Source organism: Gymnoscopelus microlampas (assembly GCF_963454915.1).
Source record: "Gymnoscopelus microlampas genome assembly, chromosome: 20".
Taxonomy (NCBI): Eukaryota; Metazoa; Chordata; class Actinopteri; order Myctophiformes; family Myctophidae; genus Gymnoscopelus; species Gymnoscopelus microlampas.
Genome location: NC_139957.1, coordinates 13,852,883 through 13,878,595, shown reverse-complemented (window position 1 = coordinate 13,878,595; position 25,713 = coordinate 13,852,883). Strand labels below are relative to the sequence as shown.

Genomic DNA, 25,713 nt, shown 5'->3' with positions numbered 1-25,713 from the left:
TGCATTGTTTTATCACCATTTCTGGGATTTCCCCCTACCTATGCACAGCAGCCATATTGGACAGAAATTGGGCCCCTTCCTTGCTTCCTTCACAGGTGTTACCAATGACACTAATGAAGGCTCTGTTCCAGTTAGTGTAGCACAGTGGTTCTCAAACTTTTTAATTTCAAGGACCCCCATAACTCTCAGAGTTACACCCTCTCAAGGAACCATGAGGGTCCCTGGACCACACTTTGAGACCCACTGGTATTTCCAGTGAGCCAACATGCACAATATCAGCACCCTGACTCTGTTTGACCAGAATGGAACAGAGCCTTCATTAGTATCATTGGTAACACCTGTGAAGGAAGTAAGAAGAGGCCCAATTTTTCTCCAAAATGGCTGCTGTGCATAGAGCCTATTGAGAGAGAGAGGGGGCAGAAAGAGCTACATTGATACCTTGATCAAGAGAAGGACAGGTAGACTGACAAACAGAAATAGATTCTGTAGAAAGCATGCTGAAAATGTAAAAAAAAAACTGAATTAAAAGGTACAGTATACACCAAAAAAGCAAAACATGGAGGAAAGTTAAATGAACATCAACTAACCCATGGGATTGACACGCACCGCTCCCTTGGTCACACAGTTAGCGTGTCAGTCAGCCAGCCAGCCAGCCATTCAGTCATCCAGCCAGCCCCTCAGACACTCTGTGAGTCAGTCAGTCAGTCTGTGCATCAGTCAGTTAGCCAGTCATCCAACCATAGTTACCATACAGCCAGCTATTCAGTCAATCTCTGAGTCAGTCAGCCAGCCAGCCAGTCATCCAGCTATTCAGTAAATCTGAGTCAATCAGTCAGTCAGCCAGCCAGCCAGCCAGTCATCGAGGCAGTCAGTCAATAAGTTGTTAAAAGTCAGCAGTCAGCCAGCTAGCCAGTCATTCAGTCAGTCAACTGAGCAGTTCACACAGGCGCCTAGCCTCACCCACAGATCGGCACTTAGCTCCAGATTAAAAGGCACTCGACTTTCAAACAAGCAAACACCTAGCAAAGAGAAGTCCCACTTCGTGTCATCACACATAGATTACATTCCTCAATTAACCTTTACTTCCTCCCGGTAGCACTTTGGGGAAGAACGCTGCGGCCATGAGGGGAGCGTGTACAAACAGGATACAGCTGTGTACCAAACATCTCGGTGTGCAGTGTGGAGGCAGCCAGGCAAGCAGGCAGGCCAAGAACTAATCCATGGCTCTCTTACCCCTCCTCTCCTACAATCCCTCTGGGGATAATTAGTCACTTTTCATTAAAGCCGTTCTCATGAATAGAGTGGGAATCCAGTGTACCTGGCTCATCGATGGAGGGAGGAGCAAAGACCAAAGGTGCATCAAAGGTGTTTTTTGTTTACTTTTCCCATCCCTGCAGAATGGCACTGGATGAAATTCATACAACACTAGTAAATCAATTATCATATTGATTCATACAGTATTTATTGGATTTTGGGGCGGTGGTGGCCTGAAAGATTGGAGTATGTGCGTTCAAAGATTTGCAAAGAACACGCTTCCATTTCCTCTAAAACTACATTGGACTGGGACCCAATTACTGGCAGGGACTTCCTCTGTCTGTGCCTGTCTCACTGAAATTCACTGTCTCACGGCAGTCCACTGTCTCACTGCCAGCTGTCCTACTGTCTGTTTGTACGAGGACTAAATACAACAAGGAGTGGACAGTCCACTCTCCTTTTTAACACACAGTCATGTTGAAAGAATTTGACAAACTTTGCCTATTAGATGCCCATGGGACACCAGGTTGAAAGTGAATCACTCAGAAGGTTTAATTTAACTTAAACACTTTCAATTTGGTGTCGGTATTTTGGGCATTTCATTATAAGCATTAACTGGTAATCCTTTTCAACAGTTTTCTCAAATAAATGTTTACGCTACACTGTCATCATATAACGTATAAAATATGGCTCAAGTGGTTCAAATTAGTTAGCCTTTGAGCAAGGCATGGGTTGCACAGCAGCTCAGTGACTAACAGTAGAGGGCTATGCGTACAGTGAGTCTCAGGTGTAAATGTGTGTTGAGCAATCCTCCTCTACAGAAATACAGGTAAATAATAACTGTAAACAGTTTAAGATTATGGAATCCTGGCAAGCCTAACCATAAACACCCAACATACCAGCCCTGTTTTCAGTTTGACTTCTATGGTGGTTCGGCATTTTCACCCGGCATTCACCCTTACTTTGGAATGGAGTATTTGGCTCCAGGGTTGAGCATTGCCCAGGCAATGTCTCTCTGAAATCCCTCAACATATAAAATACGTTTGCACTCTGAAGCCAGTTTGACTCATCTCTGGATATGTGAATCAAACTCCTCTCTTTCTAATAGTAAACACACCAATCAGTGACATTTAGAGGGGGGGAGTGGGGGGTTCTGAGCCTTGATTGATATGGTCACAGTGGAGAGAGACAGGAAACAAGGAGAGAGTAGGGGAGTGACATGCGGCATGATCCGCACGGCCCGGGAGTCGAACCAGGTACTTGCTGTCAGGCATTAGAGCCTAAGTGGTACGTGTCCAAACCACTCAGCTATGAGGTGCACCCCAATTTTTATAATAGGTATATTTAAGCACTATTATTTAAGCACTACCACAGCATGTCGCATCGTGATTCGTCATTTAAAAAAGATCTTCGTCTATACTGTACATGCCCAAAATATGGATGGAAGTGTTTAATTAAAAATAAATGTCTTCCAATTTATTAGAAACGTTAGCATTTTTTGACAAAATCAGTCAAAACATGGATAATCAGTGGTCTACAGGACTCTGCAAATATCGGACCCAGAAAACTGGCATCTGTCGGGCTCTGGTAACATCCCACTGGTTCCTTCACAGCTGGACACGTGAGTGAACACAAAGCAGAGAGTGATGGAGGGGACTTACCGTTGGTGTTGTGAGTGCTGTTGTCCCAATCCCATGCTTCTACTATCAGCGTGTACTCCCGCTGGAAGAGAGAGACAAGACAACAGAGGTTAGAGGTTATCACGGTTCACAGAACTTCACACTCATAAAGACAAACATGCATATAAACAGACACACACGCACAGCGAGATGCACAGTATTGCTGTGCACATACATACGGTACGCACAGGAAGAGACACACACACACACACACACACACACACACACACACACACACACACACACACACACACACACACACACACACACACACACACACACACACACACACACACACACACACACACACACACACACACACACACACACACACACACACGCGGATATAGTAGGCTTAAGCCAAGCATCTAACGTCCCCTTGAACATTAGTCTAACACAGGATTAACAGACCCCAGACCCTTCAACACACAGCATTTCACCTGCTCTTCTGAATGGTCAGCTTTGCCACACACATCAAGTCACACTAATACAAGGTGACACACACAGTCATAGAAACGTAGCTATGCCACCCTGCACACACACACACACACACACACACACACACACGCACAATCAATCTCTGGTTCTCTTGGACACGCAAATAATCTCCATTATGCTCTCCCACCCACACAGACGCAGTCACGCTTTCCCAAGCACCACACACACACACACACACACACACAAACACGCGCGTGTGCGCGCACACACACATACGAGAACTGTTTCTTTGCCACAGATACTCAGGTATGCCCTTGTGGACTTTTAGTCACTCTCTCATACACACACTACAAAAACAGAAACCCAGATATGCTCTCGCACAAGTCTCTCACACACATCATATTTTTGCATAAAAGGTGAGAGAGACGGTGGGAACACAGCTCTGGTTCTCACAGCGCTGTCACTGATTAGCCACTATCTCCCTCAGGCTAGTTAACAAGTGCAACCACCAAACAGTTGGGAAACAAGGCTAGGCCGTCCTACTATTGGCTGGGTCCCCGACTGTGTGAGACTCACTGTTGTAATGGTGCACATCGTCTCTGTCGGGCGGAAAACTCATATGTCCAAAACTGTTACTTTTCATGGTTTTTCGTGGTTTTGGATACTTTTGTGCGACACTGTAGTATGATCAAGTAGGCCATCCATTTAGGAAAAAACACAAAAAGTTAGAATATGGAGATAAGCGGTTTCTTCCCGACAGCAACGATATGTTGATGTGGTGTATGTGGGTATGTTATAACATAAACAGGTAACCCAGCAAATCAACAAACTATGCACAGACACCATCAGAGCCATCTGAGCAGTACAAGTTCCTCTCCTCCCGGGACCAGAGAATACTCCCTTTTCCTTTCTGGGGGTTTTGAGATGTCGCCCAGCCTTGATTGTCTTGAGTCGTGCAACAATTAATCAAACGTTTTAATTGATTATTTAAGTATTTCTTATTTGAATATAACTGAAATTTCATTAAGAGAACCACTTTCAACCTAGCAACCTGGCAGAAACATGTGCTTCTCAATGATTTGATTAATGGGAAAAGAACAATCACTGAGGAAGCAAAGCAATCGATAGTTGTAAAATGAATGATTCTACTCTACGATTTTGTACATCATATTTACTATATGGGTATGGATCCAGACTCTGTATTCAATATTGGATGAAAATTGTTCAGTGATATTATGATCAATTAACAGTATATTAGTATGTAAATATGAAAGACTAGGCCTAAACTCCCAGCATGTCTGTAAGCTGTGTCCTACATTCCAGAGGAGCCTTCACTGTCCCACAGCAACAAACTCAAAACTGTGGATTGATTCAGCTGCAACCTATTTCATCTGCTCTCTTCTTCTTTTATTATTTTTTCTCTATTTTTTTTCCACGGGCATCAGCAAAACAAACCGAGACGAGGGCTTGCTGCACGGGGTCGTCCAAACAGCTGTGAGTTCCCATGACCCGAGACTGACTCTCGCAATGACTGAGGGCTGCTGGGAAGAAGAAAAAAAGAAAAGATTACAGGGAAAGGGAGTAAATGCTGCTGGTCTGAGGTGGCTGGGTATTGAAACAGGGACCTGCTAGACTGAGTCAGGAACATAAAGGTCTGTTTTTAGGTTATTTTAAAGACCATATCGTTGCTGTCGGGGCAGAAACCTTGCATATTTCACCTCTTTTTTTTTTTTTCATAAATTATTGCCCTAGTTTATACTTCGTCGTATTACAATGTCTAACATGTTGCGGCTATTTTTGAAAACTTTTGCCTATAATGGCATGTCTAAAATAGGGATGTTACTATGGAAGTGGTTACGTCTGTCTGTGGGTTTTATAAATATTTGACCAATGAAAAGAAATAAAAAGAGCTTGTGACTAAATAATATTGGATCCATTGGATCCGGACATACAAGGTTTCTGCCCAACAGTGACCAGTCAGAATGTCTTTTTGTTAGGTGATGTCCAGTGGAGAGCAAGTTGAATCTGAACCCACTACAGTGTAAGCCCAATGTATGTATGTACGATGGTCCATTAACACCCCCATAATCTACTTTAAATGGTAAATGGTGCATTTATATAGCACTTCTATCCGAAGCGCTTTACATTGATTGTGCCATTAACCCATTCACACACACATTCATACACCGATGGCGGAGGAAACCATGCAAGGCACCAACCTGCTCATCGGGAGCAATTAGGGGTTCAGCGTCTTGCTCAAGGACACTTCGACACTAACTCTAGGGGAGCGCCCCAGCCCGGGATCGAACTAGAAACCTTGCGGTTTTCCAGTTTACTCTACCCGGCCACTCTACCCTTGAGCCACTGCCGCCCCACTTTAAGATGCTCTTAACCCATTCAATCCGGGAACGCATCTCTGTCATTTAAAATTCTGTTGGCTATTCAAAAATAGCAGATCTACAAGCTCATAGCGCGACACCGAGTGCCGCACTATGAGCTTGTAGATCTGCTATTTTTGAAAAAAAATCGTGAAAATGTGTGCAAATCTTTGAATATATATATTTTTAAAGCGAACATTTGTAAAATATTTTGTTCCAGAGACCCCCAAGAAGCAAAGATTTGAGTTACAAATGTTTTTGTAATTGAATGGGTTAAAGTACAGCCCCAGCGACCATAGTCTTTTTATTATATGCATCGATGTAAAGATGAACCCTTTCAACTCACACCTCAAATGCCAAATGTAATCTCACGGTAGTATTTGGCATGTAGCCGAGCTACGACTGCCAACATGAAGAGACAGACCACAACTAACCCAAGACTCACTCACTATTACGTGAGTGAGTCTAACTCACTAGTTATAGTCAATAGACATTAGTAATACTATAAATATTCAAACTAATATGCAAACAATTAGACTTGCACATGATGTCTCCGCCGTCAACATGATTGATAAGCTGGGGGCATCAACATAGAAAAGAGATTTACATACATTTCTAAGATTTTTTTCACTTTCATTAATTCAGAGACAAGAACACCCTACGGCTGAGATCTCATGCGCTATAAAATAGAATGATGTCATTACCTTTCTTTGAAATGTTGTTTCTAGTATGTAACTGTTTATTCCCAGGACTGTAGTGTGTGTGTGTGTGTGTGTGTGTGTGTGTGTGTGTGTGTGTGTGTGTGTGTGTGTGTGTGTGTGTGTGTGTGTGTGTGTGTGTGTGTGTGTGTGCGCGCGCGTCTCTCTCTCTCTCTCTCTCTCTCTCTCTGATGGACCACAACAACCACACCAATATCAGTTCCAACTTCTACTGTACCTGCTTTTCATATCATATTTTCAATGAACATTGATCAGTCTCTCTCGCCCCATGCTTTCACATGAGTGCTCTAATAAATAATGGTTATTGTATTATTGTTATTAGTTCCCATGACCCGGGGTTGACTTCGTCCGGGGGTCTTTAGCGAAGGAGATGACAAAGTGCTGGGGACAGAGATTAAAGAGGAAGGGACAACCAGGCCCGAGGTCTGTATTTACCTCTGACACAAACACACTGACCTTAGCAACTAATTAAACAGACAAACCACTTCAACAAGCTGACACGGCCCAAGCATCATGTAGGGACGGCAAAGTGCGCAAAATGACAGGGCACTGCCCCCCTCCCACCCATCCCTGTCCCTTTATCTTGCAGTCTATCTGGTCTACGGTTCTGACCCACGTAATATTGGTTTCTTGTTATTGCACGTTGCAGTCAGTTGCTATGGAAACCCGGAAGAGTGACAGGACAGGACATGGACAGCCATGTCGCTAACACTAACTCAAGTAGACACAAGCTCTTGGTATGTCCTGTACAGCCATAGACGCGGTTAAATCCCGAGCGTTGCTTTAACTCTGAGAATGTACCTTACGGGTCCATTCGGTTTCATTTGTACATTCTCAGAGTTACAAATGATTACATTACGCAGAACCTACAGATGGAACCAACATAGAAGGCCCAGCTCTCGCTGTACTGCGCTTTTGGCTGCAACCCCAAGAGAAATTCTCTGGAAAGCTACAACGATTTTTTAAACTCTTTATCAGCTGTCGGGGCTAAATACTGGGTTCTGATGACAGATTTACTATATAGGATAATATATATCCTTTGGTTGGCCTCATGTAATGTTCAACATGAACGGTGTGTGAAGCAAGGCTTGTGTAGGACAACAGGCATGAAGGGATACGTCTACAACAGCTGTCTGGCTCTCTATAAAGCAGCGCTTTTCAGACTTCTTGTGCCCAAGGCACACATCTGGGGCAAGTCAAAATCTGAAGTCACACCTGTATTCATAATGAAAACAGAAGATCTACAAGATCACAATGCATGCAAATATTTTGAAAATTGGTGGGGAGGGGGATTGGGGATTTGCCTCTGTATTAGGAAATAAGTGCACATAAAATACTGACAACTGAAAAAAAAAAAGTAAAAAAAAGTAAAGTTTATACATTTTTTCAATGCTATGTTTATTGAGCATATATGTTGAAATACTAATGTGGTTGTCACAAAATCCCAAAGCACACCTGGACGGCAGAGTGGGCAGTGGGCACACCATTTAGGAACCACCGTATACAGTACCGATGCAGGAGGTCTACATAGCAAACACACGCTAAAAGACCACGGCTAACTGTACGACTAGAACGTCCATTTTTCCACATTTACCGTGAAAACGTTCTGCAAAAAGCCGTGCCTCGAGACAGCGTTTACCCAAAGCCAAAAACAAATCAGTGGGTTAGCACTGTACTTTTCCCTCCCAAACTGTAAGTACATATTACTACATGGTCAGGACTCCCAGGGTCGGATGTCACTGTGGCGATGCATAGCGGGGCGATGACATCACGATGCAGGCCGCCCCCAGGAGGAAGCTTTGGGGTAAAATACTGGCTTTGTATCCGTAGGCTAAAACCCGATTTTATACTACACCGAAAATAGACGATCTACAAGCTTACGGCATAGATCGGCTATTTTCGGTGCACAACACTTTTGTGGCACATTTCGTGCCACTAGCCTACTTGCATTACAACCATCTCACATTATAAGGACATGAAACATTACCCTTACACTACAGGGACTTGCAAAATGCTAGGACATTAAAGAGACAGTATAATTAGCGGCAGAATTTATCATGGGTAATCATATACAGTCGCAATTTTAGAGTTAGCAATTAATGATCATTTGCTGGTTTGGCCCATAGTAAATCATTGCGCTGGATTCAGAAGAACCCCACTTCTAGAATCATCAACATGTTGATACAAGATGCTTAGCCATAATCACACGGTAGGACCTCACAAAACTGTAATTTTCCAGTCAAATATCATCAGCCTTTTCTCCACAAGAGGACCCAGTTTTTGTACAACAGTGCACAATAAAATCCTCTGTGTTAATTCAATGCTGAGTGGGCCCTGCACTCTCCATGGCATTTAACCACTTTCAACCTGGACTCCCTATTTGCAGCATAAATAAGCAAGAATATTCTTTTTTTTCTGCCCCCCCCCACCTTGAATGGTTAATTTCAGTAATTTAAAGTCCAGTAGGATGACTTGACTGCCTCGGAAGACATGGCACACCCTGACACTCACTCACTCACTCACTCACTCACTCACTCACAACACACACAGTCTCACACACACACACACACACACACACACACACACACACACACACACACACACACACACACACACACACACACACACACACACACACACACACACACACACACACATTTTCAATCCATTCTAGCACATTCCCTCTCTCTCTCTTAGTCATCCTCAATGTCTACATGCACTCACACATTTCCAACCCCCCCCCCCCCACACACACACACACGCATTTCCAATTCCCTCTCTCTCTTAGTCACACACACACTCTCTTTCAAATACACACTCAACTGTCACTCACACACACACACACACACACACACTCCCTGGGCTGACAAAGCCACAAGACCCGTGTGAAGATGACTCAGTCTTTATAAGCCCCTACCATCCGTGAACAATGGTGAGGCACTGATTTATGAGGCCAGTGATTTAATAACTGATAATAATTCATCATAATCAATATCACCCCATTAATCAATGTGAAACCTCAACCACTATGACTGACTCACACACACACACACACACACACACACACACACACACCACAGACCACCCCTTAAATTCACTGGTCCTCCTGTGTGTGTGTGTGTGTGTGTGTGTGTGTGTGTGTGTGTGTGTGTGTGTGTGTGTGTGTGTGTGTGTGTGTGTGTGTGTGTGTGTGTGTGTGTGTGTGTGTGTGTGTGTGAGACATGAGCAGTGGTTCTCAAACGTTTTCATTTCAAGGACGCCCATAACTCTTGCGGGTCCATTTGGTTCCATTTGTACAGAGATACAGACCTGTAAGGGTTTATTTGGAAGCCCCTCAAGGAACCCTGAGGGTTTATAGTAGGGTAATAGTAGAGTTCTGTGTGTGTGTGTGCGTGCGTGCGTGCGTGCGTGCGTGCGTGCGTGCGTGCGTGCGTGCGCATGCTTAAGAGAGATAAGGTGTACGTATATGCTTGTGTCTGTCAACAGACATCAGTGTGTCTATATATACGTATGTGCGTGCGTGCGTGCGTGCGTCTTTGAAGAACAGTGGCTTGGAGAGCTGTGACCCCCTGCTGCCTGTAGTGTGACCTTACAGATGAAGAGCCCAGCGCTGGGCCGGAGACACCCGACACCTTCCAACCAATTTACAAGAGCCCAGGGGATTTGACTTTTTCATTAGCTCAGGAGAAACCAGCCCCCTCCTCACTGGCCTCACCTGTTCAATGAATAAATTAACCCCCCCCTCCCCGAAGTCAGGCTGGCAGGCAAGTGCAGAGTACAGCAGACACACATATACAAGTGGATTGGATGTGAATGTACGTAGAAAATGAACAGATATTCAATTAGTGGACTCACTGAAAGTTGCTTTGTGTTTTGAGGCCACTTAACCACTTGAGTCCTATATACTTCACTTCGTCATACGTACAAATAACTACAAAAAAATACAATACAAAAATAGTGAAAATAGTTGATCTATACAAGCTCACAACATTTTATTTTCATACTATTGGTCCATTCGTGTCCCTGTTACTGTTAAATCTCATTCGGTTTGTCTCCTCTTCTTTCTCTATGGAGCAGCGTCAAACTTGATACAGTACCTGATGACGCTATATGTTTGGATCTTGGTTCTCCTGTTTCTGGCTTTCGGGAAACAATTGTTCCTGTTCAAACTTGGACTCGACTGTCCCCCTGACTTTCAAAATAACATTAAACACACAATAACACAATTACAAATTAGGAATTGTACAGGAAGTCTTAAAGAAATAAGCACAGTTCCCCCTGTGTTGAGTGTGTGATTCTTCCAGCCACAGATGGGATAAAAACAGAACCTCTCGCTGTTTTAATTGAATATTCACTGTAACCAGAGTTGGGGGGGGGGGTGTCTGAGACCCAATTAACAACTTTTGCAGAGTTGTGATCGGAGGGGAAGAAGAAAAAAAGGCATCAGACAACAACACCTGTCATGTCACACCTGTTAGTCTCCTGACATGAATAAAAGATGCACCTCCCAGGGGAGACACGCTGCGACGGCGGCTTATTTAGTACGTTATTAACAGCAAAAGCACTTGCTCCATCCTCCTCCTTCCCATCCATCTGAGGAGGACCTCAGCCCCATTCTCCCTCCTCTTTGCCTCCTTTCCACCTCTCCCAATTCCTCACCTTCCCTCCTGAGAAGAGCCTTGCTGCCCCTCTCCCTCGCACTCTCTCCCCTCGCCACCCCGCCCCACAGGGCCGTCTCAGACGACAAATCTAATCTAAGCTAATCTAATCAGGGCTTCTCTATTTTCTTTCTTTTTTTTTTTTACTGTGCCAGAGAAGACGAAGGGAGAAAAAAAGGGTGAAATGACCCAATTCACTTTTCCACACCCAAACCCGTGAAAATCTATTTCTGTCATGGTGGCGTGTTATAATGGTTATAATGGTTCTTTCAGCAGGCCAGAGACAGGAGGCGGAGGAGGGAAAGGGGGGGGGGGTCTATGAATTCTGCCCTTTATTGTGAATTGATGATGTGGTGTTTTCCATGATGAGAGCACTGGCACGACATGTCGCTTTCAAATCCTTTGCGGCCCTGGTTCAGTTCTGTCCTCTGAGGCGTCGTTTTAAAAGGGCCGACAAAAAAGAAAAAAATATGACCCTTCTTTGACTCGCTAAGCACTGTTTCTCATTGCAGTGCACTCTGATTGATTAATAGTCGTGCGACGCCACGCGCAACGATGGATAAGAGATCCTCAGAAATGTATGGCATACACGATTTTATGCAGAGTCAAAATAGATGACATGCACAACCTGTAGCGATGAGGTGCCAGCTGAGCCAACTAAAACAAGCGCAAAATCATGGTAGCCACGTACTCATAGCTCCCACGCTAATGGCCATTCTTACTGTACTGAACAGCCAGCCATTCTTGCCAAAAGCACTGAGTGAAAGTTGACAGCTTAACCAACACTCCCATCTGAGGCAGCTCGAGGTACTCCCCTTCCAAGATAACGTGTATACAAGATTCCCGTAGCCACCCATTTACCACCGATTAGCATGCATGACTTCAAACACGGTGATAAAATCTGCTTGACTGTACTTGCATTCTTCACCGCTGCTGTATTTCGTTGCTGTGACAGACATCCTTCAGTGCTGTGTAATCATTCAGTGCCGTCGGCTGTTTTTAGCTAGTGCCAACTCGGTGTGCACACACTCCCACGATTCAGCTGGTTTACAACACACCCTTACCCCTATTTCCTTGCCATCATGACCTCAGCACACGTTTTGCACTGATCGGTCCATTTTCTTGAAACTTGCCTCCACCTGCCCCCCACCACCCAAAACAGGAGGAGATCATGTCCCATCCTCCATTCAGTTTCAGCTTCACCCAGCTGATGTCTGATGAGATGGTCATGAGTCCTTGGGGGGAGCTGTTGGCGGTTAAGCGTCTTGCTCAAGGCCACTTTGACACGTATACTTGGCGGACCGAGGGGTGAACCCTTGACATTCTAATTACCTGTTGGCCTCTCTACTCACTAAGCTACATCCTCCAGTACATTATATCTTCATAGAATTGGTCAAGTAGGCTATAGATCTATGATGGACCGTTAGTAATAAGGAACCCTGTTGAATAACACTCAAAAATGCTACTGCTCCAACACTGGGATCCCTCGAGATCTGTAAATACAATACTAGCCATCTTTTCATGCCTTTTCCAAAATGATGTACAGTATTAGCCACTTAAGCCCTAATTTAAGAATTTCCAAAAATAGCTTATGTACAAGCTCACAACACGTGGCGATGCGAGGCGTTGTGAGCTTGAAGAACTGCTATTTTTGAAAATCTTTGCCTATAATGACATGCCCAAAATAGGGACGCCAGGATTAAAGTGGTTAAACTGGATAATTATTATGTGATATATGAAACTGGCTTACAAGATGTGTTTAGTTTGGTGGATCATGGAGGAAAATGAGCCTTGATTCAATTAATGAATTCAATTAATGATTTGTTAGACCTACAGCAGGACCTGGTCTAGGATAAAGCAGTGTCTCGCAACCAAAAAATAAAGGATGAGATGTTGCGAAAGGGCCGTAGATGAGGAACAACTCTGTGTGCATGTGGGGGAGAGACAGAGAGAGATAGAGACCCTGAGAAGAGAGAGAGAGAGAACCCAACACCGTATCGAGGTGTTGAACATCAGATATCTCTCAGTCCTGCCTCAGAATGCAACACAAGAGAAGTCTTAAGCCCAGTTTATACCCCATCGCCGGACGGGGTCGCTCGCCCAAAGTAGCAGATCTACAAGCTCACATTGCGAGTATGTAGATCAGCTATTTTCGGCGTGCGACACCATCCTGCTACAAGAGTTTATTAAGCATTATGTAAACGCTTTCAAATCCTCTCCAGATATTTTGCCTCACTCCTCATTTCCCCCACTGCTCCATCTCTCCGTTCTTTCTTTCACCTCCATCATATCATTTCTTCCCTGCATGTTCCTCTATTCCTTCACGCTTGCCCCAACTTCCAACTAAGTGTTGCTCTCTCTTCTCTCTCTCAGTTTCTCCATTCTCTCCATTTCCACCTCCGTCTCTCCCTCCTTGCCCTCATCTCCTCATCTCTTTCCACTAGTTATTTTTTTTAAACTCAATATCTGCGGACAAAAGCAGAGGCATAAAGTCATTGTTTGTGAAGAAAGGCATCAAGACAAAGGGAAAGGTGAAGGCAGCCCTCGTTCCTCCACAGTGCAGCTGGGAAAGTGATATTCACGCCCTGGGAAAGCCCCACGACTCGTTCTTCGTTAAGCCACCTGAGCCGAGACTTAACGAACAAACATGGCGTCCGCACGTGCAATCTAGTGTAAACTCGAATTGAATCCCGGAAGCACTTTGATGCCTCTTTCAAAGATGATTTTCTGTTTTTTGCAGTACAAGGTCGTCAAAAATAATGACACAGGGAAGACGGCGTGGAGGAGGTGACCTGGATTCGAACCCGTGAACCGCTCTTTGCTGGCAGGATGGCGCAGTGAGGGGAGGTGTGGTGATAACTGTTTATTCATGCTGTGATGAGGGTGCACTGAATGCGCCGCCTAACCGCAGACTGCTGCTCGATGACTTTAACTTTTCATCGAGAATAAACAAGGACAAAACAGCCACAGAGATGGAGGGATTGGCAGAGAACAAGAGATACAGACAGAAAAGGAAATGGCTGTTTGGTTCCTAACCACAAACATATTCCACAAAGGTCATGAAACTCGCTCAAATGTAACACACACACACACACACACACACACGCACACGCACACGCACACGCACACGCACAGATCACCTTTTCACAGATTAACCACTTAAACCCTATATACTTTGTTGATCGGGTCCCCCAGGGATCCATTCATGGCTCATGGCGCTCTCATTTATTCCCTCTACACCAAATCTCTTTGCCAAAAATAACTGATCAACAAGCTCTAATTGCTGATCTATAAGCTCACAAACGTTGCAACGTGACACGTTGTGAGCTTGTAGATCTAGCTATTTTTTGGCAAATGTTGGCACTAAACTATGGCATCGTACACGTGGAGTTTTACACACAAGTGCATTGAAAAGTGTGTCAGGGTACTACAGAGGGCCTCAGAGGTTGGGTAACCACACTTCCCAATAGGGATCACAGCTCTAGATATGTTGATAAACCCATCCCCCCTCACCCAGTTGCACTACTGGAGGCAATGCTTACAACAGTCTGCATAGCCCTAACATAGCAATACTCAAGAGTAATAGAGTATTTTTGAGCGCCTTTCTGACACACATTTCTATGGTAAAGAATACTAAAGATGCACTGGAGCGCTGAGTCTTCTTCTCAGAGCCAACTAGCCGAGCATGGCGTTTCAGCACTCTCATGACACACCAAAGGGCAAGTCAAAATCTCAAGGAATCCGTTTTTGCATGCATTCATATCCATGCAAAATGATGCCTCTATAACACGTGTTATCAGTCTTATCACTCTGTAAAGCTTTATTTTGATTTACTAATGCCAAATAAAAAGATCAACCATTAATATAAATAAATGCAGGAAATAGTGATGCGACTAAACGTCCCATGGCACACTGGTCTAGGCAACCTCATCTCTCCATATGCCTCCCTCATTCTGTTTCTTACAATGTTTCTCTCTACCCTTCTATCTCCTTGTCTTTCATATTACCTATGTGTCTTTAGATGTCCCTCTGCTTGCTTGTCACTCAACCTGGCTTGCTCTGTAGCCGTCTCTCTCGTCGTCTCTCTCGCTCTCCCCTATCTGTCTGTCTGTCTGTCTGTCCCCCCTAATTCCTGTCCCACTCCCGGCCTGTCTGTCTGTCTGTTTGTCAGGTTGTGAGGTCCAGCTGAACTCCATTAAGGATGTGAGCAGAGACTACTAAGCAGTCAGGAGGGAAATGAAGCACCCTGTGTGTGTAATAACAACCTTTAATCCCCACTGCACTCCACTCACCTCAACACCTGCAACACATGCCTTTCATTACCGCTCTCTCACACACACACACACACACACACACACACCGTATAAAAACACACAGGTGTATACATTGTTGCTTGCATACACACATTGTAGTGCACGCATTTGATTACCACCCCCCCCGGATACACACACACACACACACACACACACACACACACACACACACACACACACACACACACACACACACACACACACACACACACACACACACACACACACACACACACCTTATAAAAACACACAGGTGTATACAGTATGTGTTGTGGGCATACACACATTGTAGTGCATGCATTACCACACACGCACCCCACCTACGTCACACACAAAGCTATTATCAACAACAGAAGCACGTCTCGGCCTCTCCGTGCCTCTGGGCCAAGCGCACCGCAGAGGAAGCGTGAAGTCACACGTTTCAGCCAGAAAAGCGGGTCATCTCAAGTTAGAAGCGGGAGGAAGTGGAGGCCATTCGATTCGGGGCCAGCGTGGGAAAGATGAGCTTCCGACCGCAGCGAGCGGAGAGCCGGCCTCTTAAACCGTCACTGTCCCTCACCCTGCGTAACGGATCCCTGCCTGGGTCATCCTGGGAGGACGCACAGGAGGCTTTTACACTTATTAAAGTCACCCAGTCGGCCAGGAGAGGAGAGGAGAAGAGAGGAGAGGTGGGGAGACGAAAGGACTAGAGGGGTTAGCTGGGGAGGATCACACACACACGCACGTACGCACATACACAGGCACAAATGCATACTGTTGTGTGTACACACACACACACACACACTCACTTGCGCCCCAGTCAAACGGGCGCCGCATTCTACTCCTATCTCCTCACATAGACAAGAACACACTTACATTAAACCCCACACCCTTAAGCTAACGGGCGCCATCCCCTCTCTTTGTGTCTCAGTAGTCATCAGCCATAAAAGCATCACCAAACTGATCTGGAATGGGATCGACATGGAAGAGGAGCTCAACGAGCCAAGGACGCACTCGGCAAATGAGCCCAACGAGCCGAGAGCCAGGAGCAACAGGAGAGAGACGATAAAGACATCCAACATCTCACTTAGATGTTACTGATCCTCCTGCAGGAGCGGCCTCATGTTCTTACAGCAACACTCGGCCAAACAAAGCACAGAGCCATGAACGCCTCATGTTTTTTATCCAATACATCATTTATTTTACACCAGGGCTGCATCGTATTGATACGTATCATCAGAGATTTGTCTTGGCTGCAAGCAAGCTGCGATTGCAGCGGGGATGAAAGATACGTGGGAACAGATTTTGTGGACAATGAGAAGAATGGATCGGGGGAACGCCAGTGCTTTAGAATCTGGTCAGTTTAATCCATTAAGACCGGGAACCCATCTGTGTCATTTTAAGATGTCTTTGGCTATTCAAAAATAGCAGATATACAAGCTCGGTGCCGCGCAATGAGCTTGTAGATCTGCTATTTTTGAAAAATCTTGAAAATGTGTGCAAATCTTTGAATATACAGGCCTATATATTTTTATATAACATGTGTAACTTAAATCTTTGCTTCTGGGGGGGTCCCTGCCTGGAACAAAATATTTTTAGATGGGGGTCCGCGGCCAAATACATATCATTTTGGGGGTCCTTGACATGAAAAAGTTTGGGCACCACTGATATAGCAACATACGTCTTTCAGAAACCAATTAGGCTTTAGAAGACATTTGTAGATGCGTTCCCGGATTGAATGGGTTAATATGATGAAAGAAGTGTTTTCGGCTGATGTGTGGCTGAATGCAGAACAAGGAACTCAGCACAACTCCAGAGAACCACATGTCTGGGAGGTCATGTGCAAAAACCTTTCACCTCTGAGTAAGAAATAACACAATAACAACAACAACTACAGCCTCTTTCCCTTGCAGTCTGAAAATTGCAGGCCAGGAGTCAACGTTGCAATTGCGATCTTTCACAGCGTACAGCCGAGTACCAGCATAGGCGGAGGTCTGGTGGACAACAGCTGGGACACCTCGGTGCTGTCTGTACTCTCTATCTCGGCGGTGTTAACTTCTTGTCAAACCTGCTGCCAGATGGAGGAGAAACTCTGGCAGGAGTGTGACCGGGGGGTGGAAGAAATGACCATGAAACCAAAGGAGTACACCCCTTAATCCTTCATTTAGAGGGAGAGGGACTGAGAGAGAGAGAGAGAGAGAGAGAGAGAGAGAGAGAGAGAGAGAGAGAGAGAGAGAGAGAGAGAGAGAGAGAGAGAGAGAGAGTGGGCAGAATGTCTCTAAAAATACCCCATAAGGAGGGAGAGATGGAGGGGTGGGGAGGGGGGGGTAGTAGGAGAAGTGAATGCTTGTTTTCTCTTGGCCCTACAGTCAAAAAGCAGCACGTTGAGTGAAGAATCCGCTCCTAAATATACCCCCTTCTTCCTCTTCTCTTCAGCATCGTTCTTCCCTCCTTTCCTGTCCTTCATCTCTCACTCTCCCTTCCTCAGTCCTTCCCTCCCTCTCTCTCTCCCCCTCCATCTCTTTCCCTTCGGTCCCTCACCTCTCCCTGCTTCACCTCTCTCCTTTTCCTCCATCCCTCTCTCAATCCTTTCTTTTTATAATCAAACTTCACGCCTTCCCTCGGTTTCCACCTCCCTTCTCTTCTTACCTTCCTCACCCCTTCCTTTTCTCCTCTCCTCTTTATTTCTTGACCTTCCATCTCTCACTCTCTCTCTCCCTTCCTGCTCTTTCATGATAAAAACATGTCACTAAAGACCCAAACAGCCCGAGGGTTTGAAGCATGAAGGCAGAGAGAGAGAGAGAGAGGGCGAGAGAGAGAAGGGGGCAATGGTACAATGTCTTGATTTTTTCTTTCTCGGCTAATTCATGACAAGAGCCAGTGGCCCAGATACTGCTGCGACCAACCAGGGGATGCCACCCCTCACCAGCACCACAGGCTACAAGACATGGCCTCATTGAAAACAGAGCCTGTTAGGGACAATCAGCCCTGTTTATTAACCAACAGTACAGTATGCTAGGCTGTGACCACAGCCCCCATGAAGGCCATGGCTTTAATATGAGGCCGTTGTGTTGGACAAGACAGATTGAGTTTTGGAACAAAATGGTCCATGCAAGAGGAGGAAGGAAACCCCCCAACAGTATTTATCGGGCTATCCTCAACTAAAGAAATTCTTAGTCGACTAGTAAATTTAGTCATGAATGTGTTGACTAATCTATTAGTTGATGTAAACAACAAATATGTAAAATTGTGTTAGCTGCATAGAATCATGTAGAGATCAGTCTTTTCAGGTTGTGAATTGAACATTCTAATTTCACAATGGCTACTGGCTCTTGTCCTATAGACTTGTATAATTAAAGGGTTATTTCTAGAGTTTTACAAAAGATGCAGTCATAATTATTCAAGGCATAATTAGTTCAGCATGGGAAAAAAGCATAACAATTTACTAATCAACTAACAAAGTCTAAGAATAAACTGACCAATTAATCAATTATTCAACTATGAGGGAAGAGTGGTTGATTGGTACTGAACTATTTGTAAAACGGTCCTCGTTGCTGATATATTTTTTTCCAGAGATGTTAAACGATTTTGATGAATGCCCTTGTTCTCTATTTACCGTCAGACTTTCTTTGTGAAACCTGACCTCTGTTTAACTTTTGTATGCATTCTGTTTTACCCTTCGTAAAATACTCTATTAGGGACCATCAGTCCCGTTTACCAGCCAGTGGAACAGTAGGGTTATAAAACCAACTTGCAGCCCACATAGACTGTCTGCAGTCAGGCTCAGACTAGTATTGCACACCATGTACATGGAGTCGGGGTCACACCTACCTATTACAAAATAATTGAGAGCATGAAATTACAACAAATAATGGCTATTATGTAATGCAAGGCATTGGTTGGCAAGGTGATAGCAACCTAACAGAGTGGATTCTCTATGTTTATATTATGATCTTATACACATGATAAGCTTGAGGTTTTCCCCGTCCCAAAATGGACATAAATCAAATTAACTTCCTCTTTTTCAAAGACAAAGGAAAAACCCAGAGCTGATAAAAAGTGACGATGACAGCAACCCAGTGGAGTGGCTGGTGTGTTACCGTTCATAGCCCTGTGAGTCTTTGTGTCTCTGGAGCTCAACACACTCTTTGTACTCACACAAACGACATGAGGTCAATTCCCTTCATAGTTCACAACCTCTTTTACATACACCTTTTATCACATGGAGCTTATTCAAAACACAATGAACCACCTTGTGTGTGTGTGCGTGTGCGTGTGCATGTGCGTGTGCGTGTGCGTGTGTGCGTGCGTGCGTGTGCATGTTTGTGTGTTCTACATCCTCATTGTACAAGTATTAGTGCTGTACAGTGATAAAACATACATTAGAAGTACTGTGTACTTTGAGCAGGGTATTCAGTGGTCTGAAGCATCAATACCTTCCTCCCTATTGTTCATCACCTGAACCCATGCATGGACACTGGAAAACACACACACACACACACACACACACACACACACACACACACACACACACACACACACACACACACACACACACACACACACACACACACACACACACACACACACACGCTAACTTGGGACAATAAACCCAACACACACACACACACACACACACACACACACACACAAACAGTATTAAGTATGCACACACACACTTGTGTGCACGCACGCACGCCTTAGACAATGACCCAAACACACACACGGTATAATCCAACTTGGACAATGACCCAACAACACACACACACACACACACACACACACCCCCACACAAACACACACACACACACACACACACACCAACTTAGACAATGACCCAGTAACGGTGGAAGGGTGAACCTGAGAGGCGGCGTGTAACGGCGTCCCCCAGCCCAGATTGACTGAATGTGTGTGTGTTGGGGGGGGGGGGGTCTGCTGTTGGGGATCTTCACTTGTTTGAGTAGCGGCGATGTCACTGATACCCTGCTCCCTGTGTCTCACACACACACACACACACACACACACACACACACACACACACACACACACACACACACAAACTTAGTGGTAATTGTATCCAGCCCTGGGGGCCTCTGAGTTACTACTTCCATCTTCCCCTCTGCTGACAGCTGACCATGGGGGCTGATGAATGGGCAGGTCACGTAGCCAGACAACCACACTAAGTGTACCAATATATATATACTGTATGTGTGTGTGTACTTGCATTACTATACTTGTGAGGGCCAACTGTCCCACAAGTATAGCAGAATTTGACCAATAGACATTGTGAGGGGAAAATAATTCTGGTCCTCCTCACAAGAGAAATAGGTGTTAGAGTTTGGCGGACAATAAAGAAACGATTCAGTTTGGGGTTAGGATTAGGCATTCAGAGTTGGGTTTAGGGGTTAGGGTTGGAGTTATGACTCGTGCGCCGGTGTCTCGCACCGAAAATAGCTGATCTACAAGCTCTTAACGCCACAGTGCGACACGTTCCGAACTTGTGCTGTAGATCTGCTATTTTCAGCATTACGGTTGGAGTATAAAAATGCTAACAATTTTAAAAATGCCATTCAGAAAATGGCTGTCCTAAAGCTGATGTCGGCACAAGTATAGTAATACAAATGTGTGTGTGTGTGTGTGTGTGTGTGTGTGTGTGTGTGTGTGTGTGTGTGTGTGTGTGTGTGTGTGTGTGTGTGTGTGTGTGTGTGTGTGTGTGTGTGTGTGTGCGCGCGTGCGTGTGTGTGTGAGAGAGACACTCCGGCATGAAACCCTACTATGGGGGTTACTGTATATGTTTTTTATTTCGGGGCATTTTCCCCAGGGCCTCTCTCTTGTCCACAGAGCCGAGCAACAGTGGGCGAGCAGGTAGGGCGTACTTGCTCAAGGGCACCTCAACTTCAAATGGGACAGGTGGGATTGAACGTGTGACCTTTAAGTGACGGTACGGAGAGCCCCCTCTCACTGCCTCACACACCTACCCCATGGATGCAGCAGAATGGTGAAACCACAGTTTTAAAGGAGCTAGGGTTGCCCGCTTCTTGCCTGTTTGCCATAGTGGCGATCCAGCAAAGGAAGAGAATCTGAATTTGATTGGCTCTGGCTCCTCTGCCTAGCTTAAAAACATAAGCTACCTACTACTAGACCGTGAAGTATGCATAGTTAGTTTTATAGTGTCGTCACACTAATCTCTATTTCTAAACAACGATTTACTTCCGTCCACCTTTGTACACAAGTTCAGAACACAGCATTGTCATGCTATTAGCTGTGGCATTTTACTAATCTGCGTTACCCTGGAAACTCTTACACAACTGAATCCTGGCCCTATGCTCTGACTGGATGCATTATTACTATGTATTTTCGTCTGTCCTTTCATATTTTTAGGATCAAGGGCATTCGTTTTGTTATATTTAGTGATGCCACTCCTTTTGTGTTCTATCTATCTCTATCTTTAATCTGCTACTGTCTGCTAACAAGCACGATTCTCCAGAGGGATGATGAATAATAGCTTTATCTTATCTTCACCTCCATACTATGATGACACATGCCTCCAGCGCACTACACTACAGTACACTGTGATGAACAGGTCTGTACTAGTGTTGTCTCACATACACAACCATCATCACCACTACCACCAGCCCACTCCCACACATCAGCCCTATAAACTAGAACCGGATCCAGAGACACGGCAGCTGTTAGGTAACCCATCAAATCGAGATAAAAGGCACGAGAAGCCGTGCGTAAAATGTCCCCATGAGCCCTTATTCCCGCTGCGAGCGTCATGTGGACAAGTGCCTTTGCTGGACTGTTACACTCGATCAAAAATAGTACAGACTGGCCGTGCAGGCAATCACTTAAGGACGAGGGGAAACGTATGGACCTCATGACCTATAGCATGACATACAGGCGTGCTCCCCCTTGACAGCAGGTGGGTGCGTCTCGCCAAAGTCTCCAGGGGGACACACGTAAAAATGACTGGCACGCTTTAGAAGCTTTTTTCAACGTTTTTCAGGCCGAGGACCCCTTAGCTGAGAGAAGGGATGAAGCAGGGACCCCCTATTGTATGACATTGTGTTGCAGATTAAACCTTTTCATAGATTTCATAGATGGCGTCATAGACTAGTTTGACAGCACTAATCATCACTGTGTATTGGATTCATGTTAATGTGTTTTTCAGACATTTAACCACTTAAACCATCATTACTTAGTACACTTGACCTTTCTCTCTGTACTTGGTCTGCTTTTTTTCCATAAACACCAAACACCTCTTTGCCAAAAAGAGCCGATCTACAAGCTCACAACGCCTTACAACGCGTGTTAAGCTTGTAGATCTGCTCATTTTGGCTAAAGTTCTCCTCAGAATAGGGATGCTAGGCAAGTGGTTAATGTAAAAAATAAAATAAAAAAGGAATCCCATCACACAAAGAATTGGCAGACCCCCTGCAGTAACTCTGAGGACCCCCTAGGGGTCCCGGACACCCTGTTGAAGTCCCCTCCCTATAGCATGACATAAAGGCGTGCTCCCCCTTGACAGAAGGTGGGTGCGTCTCTCTCAAAGTCGCCAGGGGGACACGCGCAAAAATGACTGGCACGCTTTAGAACTCTGCTAGCCTTTGAAACCGTACAACGTTTTGGAAACCACTAAAAATCGTTGGACCGAAGCCGCCCTAGTGCGTCTTCCTAACTGCGTCAAGTGACACTTGAAATGCAGTGTTGCCATGTCCGCTTATTATAAGCGACTTTGGGCTTCTTTTTCTGTGAAGTTGCTTGTAAACATTGGTAGTTTGTTTCCAAAAGATAATTATTATTATTTAAACCAGTGGGTTCTCAAATATGTTCATGTCAAGGAGCAAGGACCTCTAAATTAATATGTTACAATCTGGTTCAAATGGTGTGATAATAACACTCATCAAAACGCTCGCCCCAAAACACAGTCGCCCCGGGGCATATCCGGCGACCTCGGAACGGTCTCCACCAGCCCATGTATTCCGAAACGTAACCTCAGTTAACTATGCCTAAAGCCTAACCTTATTCCTAAACGTAACCTCAGTAAAACTATGCCTAAACCTAACCTTATTCCTAAACGTAACCTCAGTAAAACTATGCCTAAACCTAACCTTATTCCTAAACGTAACCTCAGTAACACGCCTAAAACCTAACCTTATTCCTAAACTTAACCTCAGTATAACTATGCCTGACCCTTAACGTATTTCTAACCTCATCCTCAGTAAAACAAAACACAAGAATACAATAACCACTGGGGGCGAGCGGTCCGCGAAAGAAACGGGGGCGAGCGTGTTTTGGGGCGAGCCTTCCGGTTACCCATCCATCAACTTACCGGCCAGGCGAACTGGAACGGCATGACGATCTTCCCGGCGTCATTGTTGCTTCGACTTTGACCGTTCTTGGTGCTCCTGAACTGAAAAGTATTCCCACCGAGAGCGCTAGTAGTTCCAGTTCCATAGGTACAGTGTCCCGTGGTGGTGACCTCGGTCTGGTATTCCTTCAGGCACACTTTGAAGTACGTGTCGCATTCGTCCAGGCTGCAGCGGTGGTCGCCGTCCTCCCCCGCGACGTCGCGGTCGCCGTCGCAGCACTCGCCGCTCAGGAGCTCACCTTTGGGATTCTCCACGGAAATCAGCTGCAGCTCGAAATAGCCCGTGGAATGGGACACCTAAAAATATCACGATCACACAGGAGAGAAAGAGGAAAAAACATATGAGTCAAGTGTTTACACTTGGCGACCAGCCTGGTGGTTGTTGTATACATTTTGGCCAAGTTGAATTCAGGCCTTTTTGCATAATCGTCGTAATCATTTCCATTTTCAAAATGTTAATATAATATATGAACATTTTTAACTTTTTTTTTTCCAAACATAAATTGTGGAAATAGCAGATCTACAAGCTCTTACAACACATCACACGTTTTGAGCGTGTAGATCGGCTACTTCCACTATTAATGTTTTCTTATTAAAGTATAACGTAATTAAATGTGTATGTTATTTTTCATATCTGCCCTGTGCAAACCTAGTCCTAAACCCTGGTTTACGAAGCCTAAAAGCCAAAAACAAATGACAATTAATCCTCAAGCAAAATGTCATAATCGTGACAGCCCTAAATTGAACTTTATCGGCACCCATTTGGAGGCTTGGATAAAACGACCTACTCCAATTTAGCCCACTCTGCAAATCAAGAGAAGCCCCTACGGTGGATCTTGGCCCGAATTGGCTTTTTTTTTTAAACATTCACTATACGTCGTTGATTGCTTTAGAGAAAACTTTTTAGCACATTTATTTGCCTTATTGTCAATGAGCCTTTATTTAAGTAGGCCTATGTGAAAAGGGACTGAACGTAGGCTACACACTAATGAATGTCACACAACTGATGGGCTTATTCTAACTCATAATTTACCAATGTTCCCAGCGGCAAAACACTGTCAGTAGAAAAAAAAGTTAAACCTGATTTATTTGTCTGGAGGAAAAGCTCTAATTTAGGAAATTCCAAGATCACATGATTCAATCGGCAAAACACGCAATTCAATTAAGAGTGGAATTTCACCCCAATTGAATTTTCGGAAATGAATGAGTCCACCGTTGTTTGAAGAGATAAATAGCTCCCAACACTGTCAATAATATTATTTCAAATCGGTCACACGGTTTATTTATAAGATAAAATAAAAAATACAAAAAAGTTCTCACCTCGGTCCACACCGTCAGCAGAAGAAGACACACTATTGAGACGCAATGCAATTTCCACGTACAATTCCACATGTCTCCGGCTGATTAGTGTTGGCTACCATTTAGGAAGAAAAATGCCTTGATTATCTCTCAACAAATTGGAGTGGATCCTTCTCTCCCTGGCATGCAAGACGTGGATGGAGGATCTTATTGGATCTTATTCCCCCTACAGATACAATCCCAACGAGGGTAGACCCGGATCAGACGTCCCTTCAGCCTAGGAAAGCGCACTGCACTGACAGAGACGCACGACTGTCTGTATCCCCCACCTACCGCTCCACTCACTCAACCAACCCACGGCGAGGCGAGGCGATCTGTTTCACAGCCTAATGAGAGCCCGACGAGCAGTGTTGCCAAGTTCTGCGAGAGAAACAAGCAACCAGTTCTATGAAAACAAGCCCAAAAGAAGCGACTTAAGCCACATGAGCAAATCTATGTTCATCATGGGAAAAACAAACATTTTAGAATTTGTAAAAAAATAAAATAAAATAAAATAATTTGAATACAAATCTGGTATGGGGGTCCCTGGCACATTTTTTTCAGATGGGGGTCGGTGAAAAAT

At 44.8% G+C, this 25,713-nt stretch overlaps 1 protein-coding gene across 2 annotated transcripts in view; it reads right to left on the bottom strand.

Annotated features, from left to right (window-relative positions):
• The window catches only part of LOC311036246 (protein jagged-2-like), a 62,213-nt gene extending 36,777 nt beyond the window's left edge, over positions 1-25,436 (bottom strand). For both annotated transcript variants that reach the window (XM_084044813.1, XM_084044814.1), the window contains exons 1-3: positions 25,113-25,436; positions 23,754-24,089; positions 2,916-2,976 (exon numbers count right to left, since the gene is read on the bottom strand). In XM_084044813.1, the coding sequence (XP_083900939.1) occupies positions 2,916-2,976; positions 23,754-24,089; positions 25,113-25,184 (469 nt within the window). In that variant the 5' untranslated portion in view covers positions 25,185-25,436. The remainder of the gene's footprint in view (positions 1-2,915; positions 2,977-23,753; positions 24,090-25,112) is intronic.
• Between the last annotated feature and the right edge of the window lie 277 nt (positions 25,437-25,713).